At 35.7% G+C, this 17,795-nt stretch overlaps 1 protein-coding gene across 2 annotated transcripts in view; it reads right to left on the reverse strand.

The window, feature by feature from the left end:
• SLC30A7 (solute carrier family 30 member 7) overlaps positions 1-17,795 on the reverse strand; it is an 88,173-nt gene that overhangs the window by 42,252 nt on the left and 28,126 nt on the right. For both annotated transcript variants that reach the window (XM_065907935.1, XM_065907927.1), the window contains exons 6-8: positions 17,031-17,174; positions 12,287-12,337; positions 9,215-9,350 (exon numbers count right to left, since the gene is read on the reverse strand). In XM_065907935.1, the coding sequence (XP_065764007.1) occupies positions 9,215-9,350; positions 12,287-12,337; positions 17,031-17,174 (331 nt within the window). The remainder of the gene's footprint in view (positions 1-9,214; positions 9,351-12,286; positions 12,338-17,030; positions 17,175-17,795) is intronic.

Consider the following 17,795-nt stretch of genomic DNA (forward strand, 5'->3'; position numbering starts at 1 on the left):
TTTTCTCCCCCACAAATTCATCAAAAGATCATTTGACTGCTGAGCAACTTCCACAAAACAACTTCTGAACGCTGGAGGAGGACACCAGGCACCCAGAAAGGCAGCCCATTCTCTTCAGGAGGAGGTAGGACAAAATACAAAAGACAAAAGGAGAGACAAAAGAGTTAGGGACGGAGATCCGTCCCAGGGAGGAAGCCATGAAGGAGGAGGTTTCCAAACATCAAGAAACCCTCTCACCGGAGGTCTGTGGGGAGTTTTGGAATCTCAGAGGGCATCAAAACCCGGAGGGGGAAAAAAAAACACAGAATATGTGCCCAACCGCAACTCCCAGTGGAGAAGTAGCCCAGACACACATTTGCCACCAGAGTGGGGATGAACAGGGAGGTGTGGGTTGCATGCTTAGTAAGGACTAGGCCTGAATGCCCTGAGGACAATCTGAGGGAGTTAACCTGAGACAGCAACCCAAATGTGGGATAGCCAGAGAGAGAGAAAACAGAGAGAGAGAGAGAACTTTCCCACAAAAAGCTCTAATCTAAGGCAAAGCCTGACCTGCTCACAGACAAAGGATTGAATGAACACCAAAGAAGAGCTGGCCAGCTGCAGACCAGTCCAGCCTCCTGCTTGAGAGAGAGAGCCAGGTGGGCGACAGCCAGAGCCGGAGGACGAGGGCAATCTCGGCCCCAGAGATGGCATCCTCCACCAAACTGTGAGCAGACTCCCAGTTGCTAACCAAGTCTTCCTGGGATCCTGGAGGGCTGACCTTTGCCAAGAGGGGGGGCAGCCAGAGATCAGCCCCCCAGAGGAAACACACGGCACACCTGAGATGGCATACTTGAGGCGCACCCGGGAAACCAAGCAGCCAGGACCGGGGAGGTGATTAAGAAGCATAGCCCACCTGGGACAGTGCGCTCACCAAGCACCTGGTTGCCTGAGCAGTTCGGACCTGGGAAGGGTACAAAATACAAGCCAAACTGAGTCCGTGCCTTTGTGGAGTACCCGAGAACCTGAACCTGAGCAGCTTAGATCCGGGAAGTGCATGAAACCCAGGGCCAGCTTTGGAGAGTTCCCCTGCAGAGCAACCTGGAGCCTGAGCAGTGTAGACTGGGAAAGCACACACACCATGAGCGGGGGCAAATCCAGTATGGCCCAGACACTGTGCGCACTCCCCACACACACCAGTGATGTTTGTTTGTAGAGTTCCTCCATCCCCACAGCACAACTGAACAAGTGAGCCTAAATAAGACCACGTTTGCCCCACTGTGACAGGGCGGAAATTAGACACTGAAGCGACTTGCAAACAGAGAAAGCCAAAATAAACAAATAAGAGGGAACTGCTCTGGGAGTGACAGGTGCAACAGATTAAAAGCCTGTAGTTAGCACTGACTAAGCATTGGAGGGGGCCTATAGACCTTGAGAAGAAGTATAAGCTGGAACAAGGAACTATCTGAAACTGAACTGACCCCACACTGACCTCAACAGCTCCAGAGAAATTCCTAGATATATTTTTACTATTATCTTTTTTAATTTTCAAAATTTTTTAATTTTTAAGTTCTTTATTACTCCTTTAAATTTCATTTTTAGAACCTACTATTACCTTGCAAAAAAAGGCCCTATTTTTAAAGTAAATTTCATATATACATTTTTTATAATTTTTATGATTGATTTTGTTTTCTATTTTTAATATTGTATTTTTCAGAGTGTAACCTCTATTCTAGATTTTTACTCTTTGCTTTTTGGTATTTGTTATCAATTTTGCACCTTTAAGACTCTAATCTTCAGTACCCATTTTTGCTTAGGGGTGTGATTACTGGCTTGATTGCTCTCTCCTCTTTTGACTCTCCCTTTTCTCCCCCAGGTCACCTCTATCTCCTTCCTCCTGATTCTCTTCTCTGCTTAACTCTGTGAATCTCTCTGGGTATTCCAAGCTGTGGAGAACACTTAAGGAACTGATTACTGGCTAGATTGTTCTCTCCCCTTTTGACTCCCCCTCTTCTCCTCCTTGGAGAAGGAAATCACAACCCACTCCAGTGTTCTTTCCTGGAGAATCCCAGGGACAGCGGAGCCTGGTGGGCTGCCATCTATGGGGTCGCACAGAGTCGGAAATGACTGAAGTGACTTAGCAGCAGCAGCAGCTTCTCCTCCTGATCACCTCTATCTCCCTCCTCCCTCTCCTCTTCTCCATGTAACTCTGCAAACCTCTCTGGGTATCCCTCACTGTGGAGAATCTTTAGATGTTCTATCATTTGTGCTGTATGGATGGAGAGTCTTGAGGCTACTGTAAGAATAAGACTGAAAGTCAGAGGCAGGAGGCTTAAATTCAAAACTTGAGAACACCAGAAAACTCCTGACCCCAGGGAACATTAATCAACAAGAGCTCATCCAAAAGCGTCCTGAAACTGAAACCAACCTGCACTGAAACCAAGCTCCACCCAAGAGCCAACAAGTTCCAGACTAAGACAAACCAAGCTAATTCTCCAGAAATGCAGGAACATAGCCCTGAGCCTTAAAATACAGGCTGCCCAAAGTCACACCAAACCCACAGACACCTCAAAACTCACTACTGGACACTTCATTGCACTTCAGAGAGAAGAGATCCAGCTCCACCAACCAGAACACCGACACAAGCTTCCCTAACCAGGAAACCTTGACAAGACACTAGTCCAACCCCACCCTCAGGAAGCAACCTCCACAATAAAGTGGAAGCACAAACTCCCAGCATACAGAAAGGCCGCCCCAAACACAGCAATATAAACAAGACGGAAAGGCAGAGAAATATTCAGTAGGTAAAGGAACATGATAAATGCCCACCAAACCAAACCAAAGAGGAGGAGATAGGGAGTCTACCTGAAAAAGAATTCAGAATAATGATAATAAAGATGATCCAAAAACTTGAAAAAAAAAATGGAGTTACAGATAAATAGACTAGAGACAAGAATTGAGAAGATGCAAGAAATGTTCAACAAGGACCTAGAAGAAATAAAAAAGAGTCAATCAATAATGAATAATGCAATAACTGAGATCAAAGGCACCCTGGAGGGAACCAACAGTAGAATAACTGAGGCAAAAGATAGGATAAGTGAAGTGGAAGGTAGAATGGTAGAAATAAATGAAGCAGAGAGGAAAAAAGAAAAAAGAACTAAAAGAAATGAGGACAACCTCAGAGACCTCTGGGACAATGTTAATGCCCCAACATCCGAATCATAGGAGTCCCAGAAGAACAAAGACAACAAAGTAAATGGCAAAGGGATCATACTTATCAATAATTACCTTAAATGTAAATGGGTTGAATGCTCCAACCAAAGCAAAAAGACTGGCTGAATGGATACAAAAACAAGACCCCTATATATGCTGTCTACACAAGACCCACCTCAAAACAAGGGACACACACAGACTGAAAGTGAAGGGCTTAAAAAAGATACTCCACGCAAATGGAGACCAAAAGAAAGCAGGAGTAGCAATACTCATGTCAGATAAAATAGACTTTGAAATAAAGGTCGTGAAAAGAGAGAAAGAAGGACACTACATAATGATCAAAGGATCAATCCAAGAAGACATAACAATTATAAATATAAATGAACCAACATAGGAGCACCACAATATGGAAGGCAAATGCTAACGAGCATGAAAGGGGAAATTAACAGTAACACAACAACAGTATGAGACTTTAATACCCCACTCACACTTATGGAAAGATCAACCGAACAGAAAATTAGCAAGGAAACACAAACTTTAAATGATACAATGGACCAGTCAGACCTAATTGATATCTACAGGACATTTCACCCCAAAACAATGAATTTCACCTTTTTCTCAAGTGTACAAGGAACACTCTCCAGGATAGATCACATCCTGGACCATAAATCCAGCCTTGATAAATTAGAAAAAATTGAAATCATTTCAAGCATCTTTTCTGATCACAATGCACTAAGATTAGATGTCAACTACAGGAAAAGAACAAATAGAAATACAAACTTATGGAGGCTAAACAACACACTTCTGAATAACCAACAAATCACAGAAGAAATAAAAAAAGAAATCAAAATATGTATAGAAACAAATGAAAATGAAAACACAACAACACAAAACCTGTGGGATTCAGTAAAAGCAGTGCTAAACAGAAGGTTCATAGCAATATAAGCTTACCTCAAGAGACAAGAGAAAAGTCATATAACCTAACTTTACACCTAAAGCAACTAGAAAAAGAAGAAATGAAGAACCTTGGGGTTAGTAGAAGGAAAGAAATCATAAAAATTAGGGCAGAAATAAATGAAAAAGAAACAAAGGAGATTATAGCAAAAATCAACAAAACTAAAAGCTGGTTTTTGAGAAGATAAATAAAGTAAAAAAAAATTAGCGAGACTCATCAAAAAAAAAGGGGGGGGGGAGAAGACTCAAATCAACAAAATTAGAAATGAAAACAGAGAAATCACAACAAACACAGAAATACAAAGGATCATAAGAGACTACTATCAGCAACTATATGCCCAAAAAATGGACAACTTGGAAGAAATGGATGAATTCTTAGAAAAGTATAACCTTCCAAAACTGAACCAGGAAGAATAGAAAATCTTAACAGATCCATCACAAGCACAGAAATCGAAACTGTACTCAAAAATCCTCCAACAAACAAAAGCCCAGGACCAGATGGCTTCACAGGTGAATTCTACCCAAAATTTAGAGGAGAGCTAACACCTATCCTACTCAAACTCTTCCAGAAAACTGCAGAGGAAAGTAAACTTCCAAACTCATTCTGTGAGGCCACCATCACCCTAATACCAAAACCAGATAAAGATGCCACAAAAAAAGAAAACTACAGGCTAATATCACTGATGAACATAGATGAAAAAAATCCTCAACAAAATTCTAGCAGACTCCAACAACATATTAAAAAGATCATACATCATAACCAAGTGGGCTTTATCCCAGGGATGCAAGAATTCTTCAATACTCACAAATCAATCAATGTGATACATTACATTAACAAATTTAAAGATAAAAATCATATGATTATCTAAATAGATGCAGAGAAAGCCTTTGACAAAATTCAACATCCATTTATGATAAAAACCCTCCAGAAAGCAGGCATAGAAGGTACATACCTCAACATAATAAAAGCCATATATGATAAAACCACAGGAAACATTATCCTCAATGGTGAAAAAGTGAAAGCATTTCCCCTAAGTCAGGAAAAAGACAAGGATGCCCACTCTCACCACTACTATTCAACACAGTTTTGAAAGTTTTAGCCACAGCAATCAGAGAAGAAAAAGGAATGAAAGGAATCCAGATTGGAAAAGAAGTAAAACTCTCACTGTTTGCATATGACATGATCCTCTACATAGAAAACCCTAAAGACACCATCAGAAAATTACTAGAGCTATGAATGAATACAGTAAAGTTTCAGGATTTAAAATTAACACACAGAAATCCCTTGCATTCCTATACACTAACAATGAGAAAACAGAAAGAGAAATTAAGGAAACAATTCCATTCACCATTGCAATGAAAAAAATAAAATACTTAGGAATAAATCTACCTAAAGAAACAAAAGACCTATATATAGAAAACTATAAAACACTGATAAAAGAAATCAAAGATGACATAAATAGATGGAGAAATATACCATGTTCACGGATCAGAAGAAACAATATAGTGAAAATGAGTATACTACCCAAAGCAATCTATAGATTCAATGCAATCCCTATCAAGCTACCAACAGTATTTTTCAGAGAACTAGAACAAATAATTTCACATTTTGTATGGAAATACAAAAAGCCTCAAATAGCCAAAGCAATCTTGAAAAGAAGAATGGAACTGGAAGAATCAAACTGCCTGACTTCAGACTATAAGTACAAAGCTACAGTCATCAAGACAATATGATACTGGCACAAAGACAGAAATATAGATCAGTGGAACAAAACAGAAAGCCCAGAGATAAATCCACGCACCTATGGACACCTTATCTTTGACAAAGGAGGCAAGAATATACAATGGAGAAAAAACAATCTCTTTAACAAGTGGTGCCGGCAAAACTGGTCAACCACTTGTAAAAGGATGGAACTAGAATACTTTCTAACACCATACACAAAAATAAACTCAAAATGAATTAAAGATCTAAATGTAAGACCAGAAACTATAAAACTCCTAGATGAAACCATAGGCAAAACACTCTCTGACATAAATCACAGCAGGATCCTCTATGACCCACCTCCCAGAGTAATGGAAATAAAAGCAAAAATAAACAAATGGGACCTAATGAAACTTAAGGGAACCCTCTTACACTGTTGGTAGAAATGCAAACTAGTATAGCCACTATGGAGAACAGTGTGGAGATTTCTTAAAAAACTGGAAATAGAACTGCCATATGACCCAGCAATCCCACTCCTGGGCATACACCCCAAGGAAACCAGAACTGAAGGAGACACGTGTACCCCAATGTTCACTGTTTACAACAGCTAGGACATGAAAGCAACCTAGATGTCTATCAGCAGATGAATGGATAAGAAAGCTGTGGTACATATACACAATGGAATATTACTCAGCTAATAAAAAGAATGCTTTTGAATCAGTTCTAATGAGATGGATGAAACTGGAGCCCATTATACAGAGTGAAGTAAGTCAGAAAGAAAAACACCAATACAGTATATTAACGCATATATATGGAATTTAGAAAGATGGTAACAATGACCCCTTTATGCGAGATAGCAAAAGAGACCCAGGTGTAAAGAACAGACTTTTGGACTCTGTGGGAGAAGGTGAGGGTGGGATGATTTGAGAGATAGCATTGAAACACGTATATTACCATATGTGAAATAGATTGCCAATCTAGGTTCAATGCATGAGACAGGGCACTCAGGGCTGGTGCACTGGGACAACCCTGAGGGCTTGGATGGGGAGGGAGGTGGAATGGGGGTTCAGGATGGGGGACACATGTACACCCATGACTGATTCATGTCAGTGCATGGCAAAAACCACTACAATACTATAAAAAATAAATTAATTTACAAAAAGAAAAAAAAGTGGTATCTCAGTCTCTACAACCCCATATTAACTCTCTGCACAATAACTACTTAATATTGGTTTATTGATTAATTTGTGTCTCTCTCTTCTGCTATAATGTAAGATCAAAACAGTATCTTGTCCTTTCACTACCCTGGTAAGAGGTACTTACTTAATAAATATTTGCTGAAAATAATTTGAATAGCTTAAAATGTGTTATATTTCAACAACAACAAAAAAAGGTTTTCTTGTCTTGTGTGTATTTATTTATTTATTTGTTCATATTTCTGGTGGAACAACTGAATGGGATTAGAACTAAGTAAGAATTACCCATTTTGGATTAGAGAAAGTCATTCTCTGAGACTGAGAACAACACAAATTTATTTTGATTCAAATAAAAAAATGTATTAAGTTTTACCTGGCACAGTTAGGTGCTGACTTTACAACCATGAAAACAGTTTGCCCTCATGGAGCTTAAAGGAGAAGATAAGACAGGCTCTAAGTAAATACTACAAGGGGAGTAGCAGGTGGTGCTACAGCCTTACCTAACCCCTCCTGAGACGCAGGGAATCAAGAAAGGCTTCTCCAAGGAAGTGCCACTTAATCTGAAAGATCTATGCATTTGTGAGGGTGAATGGAAAGTGAGACGGGCACTCAATGTAAGGGCAGTTTATTTTGCAGAGAGGAAAGATGAGACAGCCCCAGAATCCAGAGAGCTCGTAACATGTTTCCAGGAAACTGACAGTTACTTACTGTGGCTGGAGAACAGATATAAATTGAGGCAGAGTGAGAGAAAGACTGAAGAGATAAATGAATCCCAACATGAAGGCCTACTAAGGAATCAGACTTTATCCTGAGGGCAAGAAAGCCAAGGAAAGAGTCTTTTCCATGTACCTTAATCTTTATTAAAGAAAGATCACTTTGGACACAGTGTAGAAAATAAATTAGAAGGAGACAGATAAGCCAACCTCTTCCAAGCAACAAATGATAGAATTAGGATATAAAATTGGAGACAAAGAAAAGTTGAGATTAAGATCCAACTCTAAGAAGTATTAGAAGCAACCAAGAATTATATAACACAAAATAAAATGAACACTGAACATGCAAATAAAGAGGAATAGATATAAGAAACCAAATCTATCAGAAGTTAAGTTTCATAGAATATGTGATATCTAAGCTGAAGAACTTTCAAGGAAGTATAGTAAAATTGCCAAAGATGAAGAAAAGAGATTCAAACTTTATACAAGATTTTTACACAGCAGAGATGCTTCCTAGTACAAATAATTTAAATAAAATTTAAAAATAAGCTGCATGTTTAAAATGTATAACCTATCTTTTATGAAAAAAAAATCTACATTTATGACTAAGTTATAAGATTATAATTTCAATGTAATTTTTTAAGTCTATTCTATTCAACTACAAGCTATAAACCATCATAGTCTACCCGCTAACAGGTCTTTGTTATCATTACAAAGACAGCTTTGCTAACAGTAAAATCATAAATATAAACTAGACAAAATCAGTCCAATCAAGACATATCTATGTAAAAAAGTCAAGACTGGGAAATAAAGGCACAACTGTTTCATTTTTCTGATAAAAATTAAAATAATAAATTGACATAAATTTAAAAGACAGTAACTATCCTTTAATTCAGACAACACTTATTGAGAATTTATACACAATCACACTTTTACATAAATATTGGTACCATGACAGGCAATAGAGAGCCAAAGAGCTAAAAGACAGATCCTTCCTCAAGAATTTATAATCTCGATAGAGAGAGGACATAAATATACTTCAGTAAGCATTTTTACAAGACTTCTAGAACAATAATGTGAATGTATAAATTAAAGCTAGTTCTAGAAGAGATTTTAGTATTCTTTTACACTTGATAGTACAAAATGCAGATGTCAAAGGAATAATATTCTAACATTAATACATTTTATATTTCTAATGTTCTACTCTACAAATATAGTGCTGGATTAAAGAAAATTACTACTGATTTGATTTACAGAAGATCAATCACTAAATACAAAAAAGAAATATCAAACCTGAGGTAACACAAAAAAAAAGTAAGATGAAAAGAGAAACAATCTATGTAGAAATCTGTTGAAGACCAAAAACCCCCCAACATAATAACAATTTAGTCTATAATTTAAGTAAGATATTTATCACCTTTCATTTTAATATCTGAAAGTAACATACCAACACTTACCTTATAACTATGAGCATGGCTATCAGGATTGAACAAATAGGATCTGCTATCATCAGACCAAAATTCTGCATCATGATGGCAGAGGCAATTACACCAATACTCCCAAGTGTATCTGCTAGAATGTGTAAAAATACACCTAGAAATAAAGCATAATGAGAATCAAAATCACATTTTCTGTTCAACTAAAAATGTAAATTTTTCTTAAAACTATATTCTTGGTTTTATATATTAAAAAACTAAATACAAATTTGTAAATCAGTACAAATGCTGATTCACTGTTTAGTAAAGAAGTAATAGTACCTTTGGGAATTAAAATAATCTTTCTTTTTAAAAAACAGGAGGAGTTAAAATATTTGACTTGTAAGTTATACTTGCTCTTCATGATCCTTAATATTTTGCTATAATATAAATGAAGAAGTGAAGAAATACTTGATTAAAAAAAAATTTTTGTGCACATTCATTTCTGGTTGAGTCCAGAAGTTAATAATTTGTTAGGAGAAAACTGCATTAGGCTGAAAGAATCAGTCAAGAAAACACTGTTTATAACTACAAATATATGTACACACAGAGCCCTCTGCTGGTAATTAAAATTATTACCTTTTGAGACTAAGATTTTCCTATGGACCATAACTCTACTAATAAGCTGGTGAACTAATTATCCTGAAGGTATTGTTAACTGAAGTTACATACTAAACTCAAACCTGATATGAAAGAATGTAACAGTCTGAATAGTTTAAAGAGGATATAAATATATTTTTAACTTTTAATAATTAACTATTACATTGAAAGTGAAAGTGATGATTGCTCAATCATGTCCGACACTTTGCGACCCTATAGACTGTAAACCACCAGGCTCCTCTGTCTGTGGGATTCTCCAGGCAAGAATACTGAGGCGGGTTGCCATTCTCTTCTCCAAAAATATTACAATGGTAAGTTACTAATACTCTAACTGCCCATGAATCTATATGTATGAACATTTAATAATTGATATTTGACAGGAAAACAATTTAAAAAGTCAAAAAATTCAGTTTAGTATACATTATTTAAGATAATTTTAACTAGTGAACAATTAAATAGATTAACAAGTCTTGGGATCACTTTAAATTTTAAAAATAAAACTTAAGGAATACACATGGAAGTGGATGAGGATCCCTAACTTGCAAAACTCTGAAGTGATATGATAAAGACTTTAAATCTTTATATATTCTTTAATCAATGTTCTGGTAGGATCAGAATTGAAAACAGCTCTAACCACTGAAAGGAGAAAGAAAAGAATCCTTTGCTCTTGATTTTCCTTTAATTGGCAAGTCCCTGGCTACATCTTATTTGCTGACCTAAAAACCAGTTTTACTAGCAAATGTCCTTAACTAAATATGTCCTTCTTTCTTTCCAGTAATGTTTTCAAGAGGAAAGTTACTAAAGAAAGAAATATAAACTAATATGTTTAACTCATATAAAAGCCAGAAGTCACACTGAAAATGCAGCAAATAACTGAAAAATTCAGTAAACTTGGTTTTCAACCGTGAGTATCTATGTGGAAAAGTGTTCGTATCTGGCAGTTATCCTATGGGCTGCTTCAGCCACCATTAATGGACACTCAGAAAATATTAGTTCATTTTTACAACAGCTTATATAAAAGATAATTAGGAAGGCAAATTTGACCTCTCTTTCCTCAGTTTGTTATGATTTCCATAACTAAAACTTAACTCTTATTATCAAGGCTAAATGTATAGTATTACATATGCATGATTATAAGTTATTTCAACAAATGCTGCCCTAAAACAATTCTCTATATTTCACAAAAGGAAAACTGGTAACTAGAAGGCACATTTAAGCCTCCTGAAATGAACTCTTCAGAATGAAGGAATATAGTCCTAGGGAAAAGATAAAAAGCAAGGCCTGTATCAAAAAAATAGTGGAGAAAATAAAAATAAGCACAGTAGAAATAGGATCACAAGCTAGTGAGAAAGTCCAACTGTGGTCAAAAGTTAACAAAGAGGACCTCCCTGTTGGTCCAGTGGTTAAGAAACTGCCTTGTCAATGCAGAGGATGTGGGCTTGATCCCAGGTCTGGAACTAAGTTCCCACATGCCTCAGGGCAACTAAGCCCACACACCTCAACTAGAGAGCCCCAGTGCCGCAAGGAAAGACCCCACATGCCACAACTAAGACTCGATGCAGCCAAAAATAAATAAATAAATATTTTTAAAAATTAATAAAGGCAGGAAGATGGGCAGCTGGAAATTAGGAACTTTGACAATGAAACCTATATAGAAATCCAGAGCCAAAGATCAGTTCACAGCCCAAAAAAGAAACTGCCATTGTTCATGGACAAGACAGATTTTCTCTAGCTTGTAAAATTTTGTAATGTATCATTTTACATAACCTGTAAGCTCCTGTTTACGTTTAACCATTTGATGCTTATGTATATGCAAAAGATCTCTCTTTGCATCACATTTTTTTAAAATATGACATTACTTTTGAGAGCAGTTTTAGGTTCACAGCAAAATAAGTGGCAGATAACAGAGATTTCATTTATATCCACTGTTCCAACTCAGGTACAGTCCCTCTCATTATCAACATCCCCCACCAGAATAGTGCATTTGTTACAAATGACATATCATTATGACCCAAAGTTCATAGTTCATATTTAGATTCACTCTTGGTGTTACACATTTTTTGAATTTGGATGCATTACATTTTTAGCACTCAATTTTCCTACAACATAAATTCATATTGAATATTATTTTTAGAAAAATTATTTAACAATTCTACAAAGGCAAACATACTATTATGGTGTTACTAGAGTCAATGGCATGAGTATACATATTTAAGCAGTCTAGTTTCTGAATATTTTAATCTTCTTATTAAATATTAAGAAAATAGCTCAGTGACAGTTAAAAGAACATCTGCTAACATACCTAAAAGTACATATTAAAAAATCAACTAGGAAGGCTAACATTTTAAACATAAATACTATGTTATACATTTTTCTTAAAGGAAAACTACAGCTAGCTCAAAACTATGAAGCCAGTTGCATAAAACTGAGAAATAAACAAATAGCTTGCCATACCTTGTAAAATCTGTCTACTGGGTCCTGTTGTTTCTTTTAAGGAGGGGCCATCTGTAGAGAGTTAAGTTAAATTATTTTAAAACATGTCTTCAATTCCTGATTCAATTTTTGCAATTCAGAGTACTTTTCATTCAAATGTATCGTGAAGGATGCATGATTACATAGCCACATCAGACCTACAAAATTATTTTTAAAATTTAATATGGTAATTAAATGAAGATAGACATAGGAAATTTCAAAATGCATCAATAGTACAGAGTATTTAGGAAATTATTATATTAGGCAATTTGGTTAAAAAAAACCCAGTAAATTAAAAACATTATGAATTTTCTAATATCCATAGCATACTTTACAGAGTTTGCTACAACAATTTTACAGTTGGAAAATTCAGAAAAAACAAAACTACCCTTTGATATTATAAGACCAAGAAATGAAACCAGGACATTTTCCAGGAAAACTAGACTATGGCAAACAGTTTCCCAATAGCTTCTAGATGAATGCGGCGAGACTTTTATACAGAAGAGATAAAAATACTTTTTCATTTTGCCTTTTTGATGAAGAAATAACAAATATACTGCAATTTTTATACTAAATAGTTGGAAGATCACTAATTTTTATACTAAATAGTTGGAAGATCACTAATCAACAGTAATGTCGAAGCAAAAATCAGGTAACAATGTAAATGATCAGCAGTATTTGTCATAAGGGAGCATCAGGACGACTGATGCGCTTTCTGATTAAGACTAACAGAGTCCTAGTTCTTGGCCCACAGTAACAAAGAGTGGACCTACCCTTGTTTATTACAGCTTTGATGGAACAAAGTGCCAATGCCAGAAGAACTATAAAAGCATAACGTTATGCAATGATTTTGGTCTAAATATGGTACTGCTGCATGGGGAGAAAGATGTAGTCATCTTAAAAATTCTGAGAGCTGAAAGTGTAACTGTTCTAAAAATCAGTCTCCTGTTCAGGGCATGAGATTTCTGTCTATACATAGTTAGTCCAGATAAAGACAGTCATTTTTTTTTTTTTCTATTGTGGTTTATTATAAGATATTCCTGTGCCATACAGTAGGACCTCATTTATTTTATATATAGTAGTTTGTATCTGCTAATCCCATATTTTAGATTTATCATACAAGTGATAAATATCATATTGTATTTATCGTCCTCCTTCTGACTTAATTATGACAATCCCTAAATCCATTCATGTTGCTGCTAATAGCATTATTTCATTCTTTCTTATGGCTGAATAGTATTCCATTGTGCATATATACCATATCTTTTTTATCTATTCATCTACTGATAGACATTTAGGTTGCTTGCATGTCTTGGCTATTGTAAATACTGCTGCTGTGAACGCTAGGGTGCATCTTTTTGAATTAGTTATACTCCGGGAGATGGTAAGGGACAGGGAGGCCTAGCATGCTGAAGTCCATGGGGTCAGAGTCGGACACAACTGCAGGACTGAACAACAACACTCTCCAGATATATGCCCAGGAGTGGGATTGCTAGATCATATGGCAACTCTATTTTTAGTTTTTCAAGGAACCTCCATACTGTTTTCCATAGTGGCTGCACCAATTCACATTCCTGCCAGCAATGTAGGAGGGTTCCCTTTTCTCCACATCCTCTTTAGCATTTGTTATTTGTATACTTTTTCATGATGATCATTCTGACTGGTGTTAGGTGGTACCTCATTGTAATTTTGACTTGCATTTCTCTAATAATTAGAGATGTTAAGCATCTTTTCATGTGCTTATTAGCCATCTATATATCTTCTTTGGAGAAATGTCTATTTAGACATTTTGCCCATTTTTTGATTGGGTTGTTTGTTTCTATGTCATTAAGTTGTATGAGCTGTCTGTATTTTGGAAATTAAGCCCTTTTTGGTAGCATCATTTTCAAATATTTTCTTCCAGTCAGTAGGTTGTCTTTTCAGTTTGTTCATGGTTTCCTTTGCTGTGCAAAAGCTTGTAAGTTTGATTAGGTCCCATTTGTTTATTTTTGTCTTATTTCTATTGCCTTGGGAGTCTGAGCTAAGAAAAACTGGTATGATTCATGTCAGAGAATGCTTGGCCTGTCTTCTCTTCTAGGAGTTTTGTGGTGTCACGTCCTATATTTAAGTCTTTAAGCCACTTTGAGTTTAGTTTTATGTATGGTGTGAGAGTGTCATCTAACTCACTGATCTACATGCAGCTGTCCAGTTTTCCCAATATCAGTCGCTGAAGAGATTCGACAGTCATTTTTGACATAATTATTTTAAAACATATATTCAGTTACACTAATATAACAGTTATATAAAATAACTCCCACCTATGTAAAATCTGACAATCTCTTTGGATATAAAATTTGTTTTCTGTGGCAGATATTGGTTACCTCCTTACTAGACCCATTTCTTCTTCCTCTCTGATAAACAACTTAACTAGATTTCCCAGGCTCCCTGAGTTAGTGATCACTTGATTTAGGTGGTGTATGTGACTGAGTCATAAACAAAGAAAATACAAGATGTAAATTATTTCCAGGTTCAGTTCATAAGAATATCCTACATGATCTTCTATATACTCTATCTCCAGCTAGATGCAGATAATCCACTGGTAGAATCCAAGGGTTAAGAATCCTGAAGATGGGAAGAGCCTGGATTCCTGAATGGCCATGAGGAACAAAGCCTCTACCCTCTACCTAATCAATCCAAGATATAAACCTTTGCTGTTTAAGTCACTAACATAGGTGCACTTAAACAAAAGACCTGTGACACTTCACTTACAGTGCAGCATTCCAATAAATACAAAGTTCACACTACTGCACAGTGAGACTATAATGATTCTCACAGGCAAAATGGAATAATGGCCCTATTACTTTTGCATTCTCAGACTGGCTTATAAAATACTGAAGGTAGAATAATAGTTAACAGCAGATTTTGAAGTCAGATTCCCTGTTTGAGGTCTGGCATTTCTATTTACTAGTTACTATAATTTCTTTGTGTCTTAGTCATTTCCACATCTTTTCTTTCCCCAAAGAAAGGCTACTTTTCAACTATCTGAAAGTTTATCACAGTGTATTCCCCAGAGTATTAGAAAGATTCTAGGACAACAAACATGGGGTCCATGGTAAGTGTTGGTGGGACTGACTCTAAAGATTGGCTGGCAAATCTTTTTATAAGTAGCACGGTTTCTAATTCTTTGCTTCTAATAAAAAGTAGAGATTAGCTAATAAAACTACCAATTAATAGATCATCAAAAATATTTGATGAAATCTATGTAACTGTTGGAATATAATTCTGAAGGTAATCAAAGAATTGACAGAAACTGCTGTAACAGAATTCCTTCTGTTTAAGGTTTCTTAGAACTTACATTATAAAGATGGAAAACAGGAACAGGATTGATATCAAAACCTGTTTTATGCTAATAAGTTACTTATCCATAAACTAATAGAGAAAAAGAGTTTCAATCATCTCATTAAGATACGTATTTCAAATACAATGCTGCTTTTTAATGATTACATATATATCAAAAATCAAAACATAATTATTTTAATTGACTTTATACTAGTAAAAGCTATAATAATTCCATCTGAAATGTTAAAATGCTGTCTTAAGTTCCTAAAAGATAAAAGATTTTAATTAGTATATCTTTTTTATTGCCAAGAAATATAACAGATGACCAATTAAAGCCTTAACACAAGTATACTCCACTTAATAAAATTCTAGAAAGGAAGTGGAATAGAAATAAAAATTCAAGGAGAAAGGATGTTATAAAATTAACAACTGTTTAAATATTTTTAAATAGGTGATGGTGGGTCTCAAATCACTAAGTTATTTAGAGTCCACTGACTATGTTCAATAAAGTAATACAGAAGTTTCATTCTAAAATATAAAGTATTACATTATATTCTCTGCAATTAAACAATAAAATTTTTTTAGAAATCGTCTTAAGAATGTGAATATACAGTTTTTATCAAAATTACTTTGTGATGCATGTGAGCAAAAAGCTTAGAAAAGCAAGCTGTTAAAGCAGACCAGTGTAATAAATAGTTACAAAGGTATAGCAAATATTAGAGACTGAAAATATTAGGGGCTTAGTACTCAATCCCTAAAGCCCACTTCATCTCTTCAGATTGAAAGCTTTAGGATTCTGTCTTTCTGGCAAGTACAGACAATCTTTAAGCATATAACTTATTTAAAGATTAATCAAACTGTATCACCCAAGCAGCTTCTATCAATATTCTAAAATTTTGTGAATAAACTAAACATAATTTTAAAATAAAATGTTAAGTAAGTTGATAAATACCTTATAACTTAGTATCCAATACTATATAAGTTAACATATAAAGACTTCTAAGGGAACTGGAGATAAATATCAGGTGATATCTGTTAAAATTACAATAAAAATGTGGAAAATTGAAAACTATTATATTTTTATAAGCCTATATATGGCACAAAAGGCCTTATCATAACTAAAAAAAAAAACTGCTAAAATGCAATAGCTCCCCATTCACTGACACTCATTTAAAATAGTGGCATTTTATTATGATAAACTCACTGAAAAAAGCTACATTCACTGCCTTATGCCAAGTTAATTTCCTTTTATACTGAAAATAAACTAGTCTTAGAAACCATTTAGTCCAATTTATTAGAAAGGAACTTGACTATAATATTTTTAACAGATTATTTCAACTTGAAAAATTAATCTATGCCCTTTCAATTTAAGAAACTGTCCATTTGAAAGTATTTTGGCTGTACTCACCATGAGAGTGAAAGTGTCCATGTCCATGAGCATGATCATGGCTATGTGCAGCACCATGTTTCAATTCATGACTATGGCAGTGATCTGCATGGCCATGCGTCTGATCCAGAGCACCATTAAAGAGAGAATGACTGTGTCCATGGCCTAAAAACAAAGTGTGTAAGAACAAAAGGTATGTAAAAATGTATTACTTAATGGTTACAATAATACTGACATTAGTGAAAAGAATTAGCGCTAAAACCAGATTCAGTTCAATAAACATTTATTTGTAGAAAGTTCTAAAATGACGATGCTCAGTCGCTCAGTTGTGTCCAACTCTTTGTGACCCCATGGACTGTAGCCTGCGGGGCTCCTCTGTCCATGGGATTTTCCAGGCAAGAACACTGGAGTGGGTTGCCATTTCCTATTCCAGGGGATCTTCCTGACCCAGGGATCAAACCCATGTCTCTGACATCTCCTGAATTGGCAGGCGGATTCTTTACCACTGGGCCATCTAGAAAGCCCCATAGATTCATTAAAACAATACTGAGTTCTTAGTATAGAGTTCAGGAAGGAAATAAAAGCACAGTAAGAAGTGGCAGACTCTACTGGTGATAAAAATAAGTGAGAAGTACACAGAGGGATTTAAACAGATTAGATAATGTTGCTCATTCATTCAAGAAGTACTTAGTTGGAGCACATTATGCTACAGTACCATCCCAGGCACCGGGGATAAAACAGTGAACAAGGACAAATATCTTGGCCAAAACTTCGCCAAGTACTATC

The sequence above is a fragment of the Muntiacus reevesi genome, chromosome 1 (genome assembly GCF_963930625.1).
Source record: "Muntiacus reevesi chromosome 1, mMunRee1.1, whole genome shotgun sequence".
Classification (NCBI taxonomy): domain Eukaryota; kingdom Metazoa; phylum Chordata; class Mammalia; order Artiodactyla; family Cervidae; genus Muntiacus; species Muntiacus reevesi.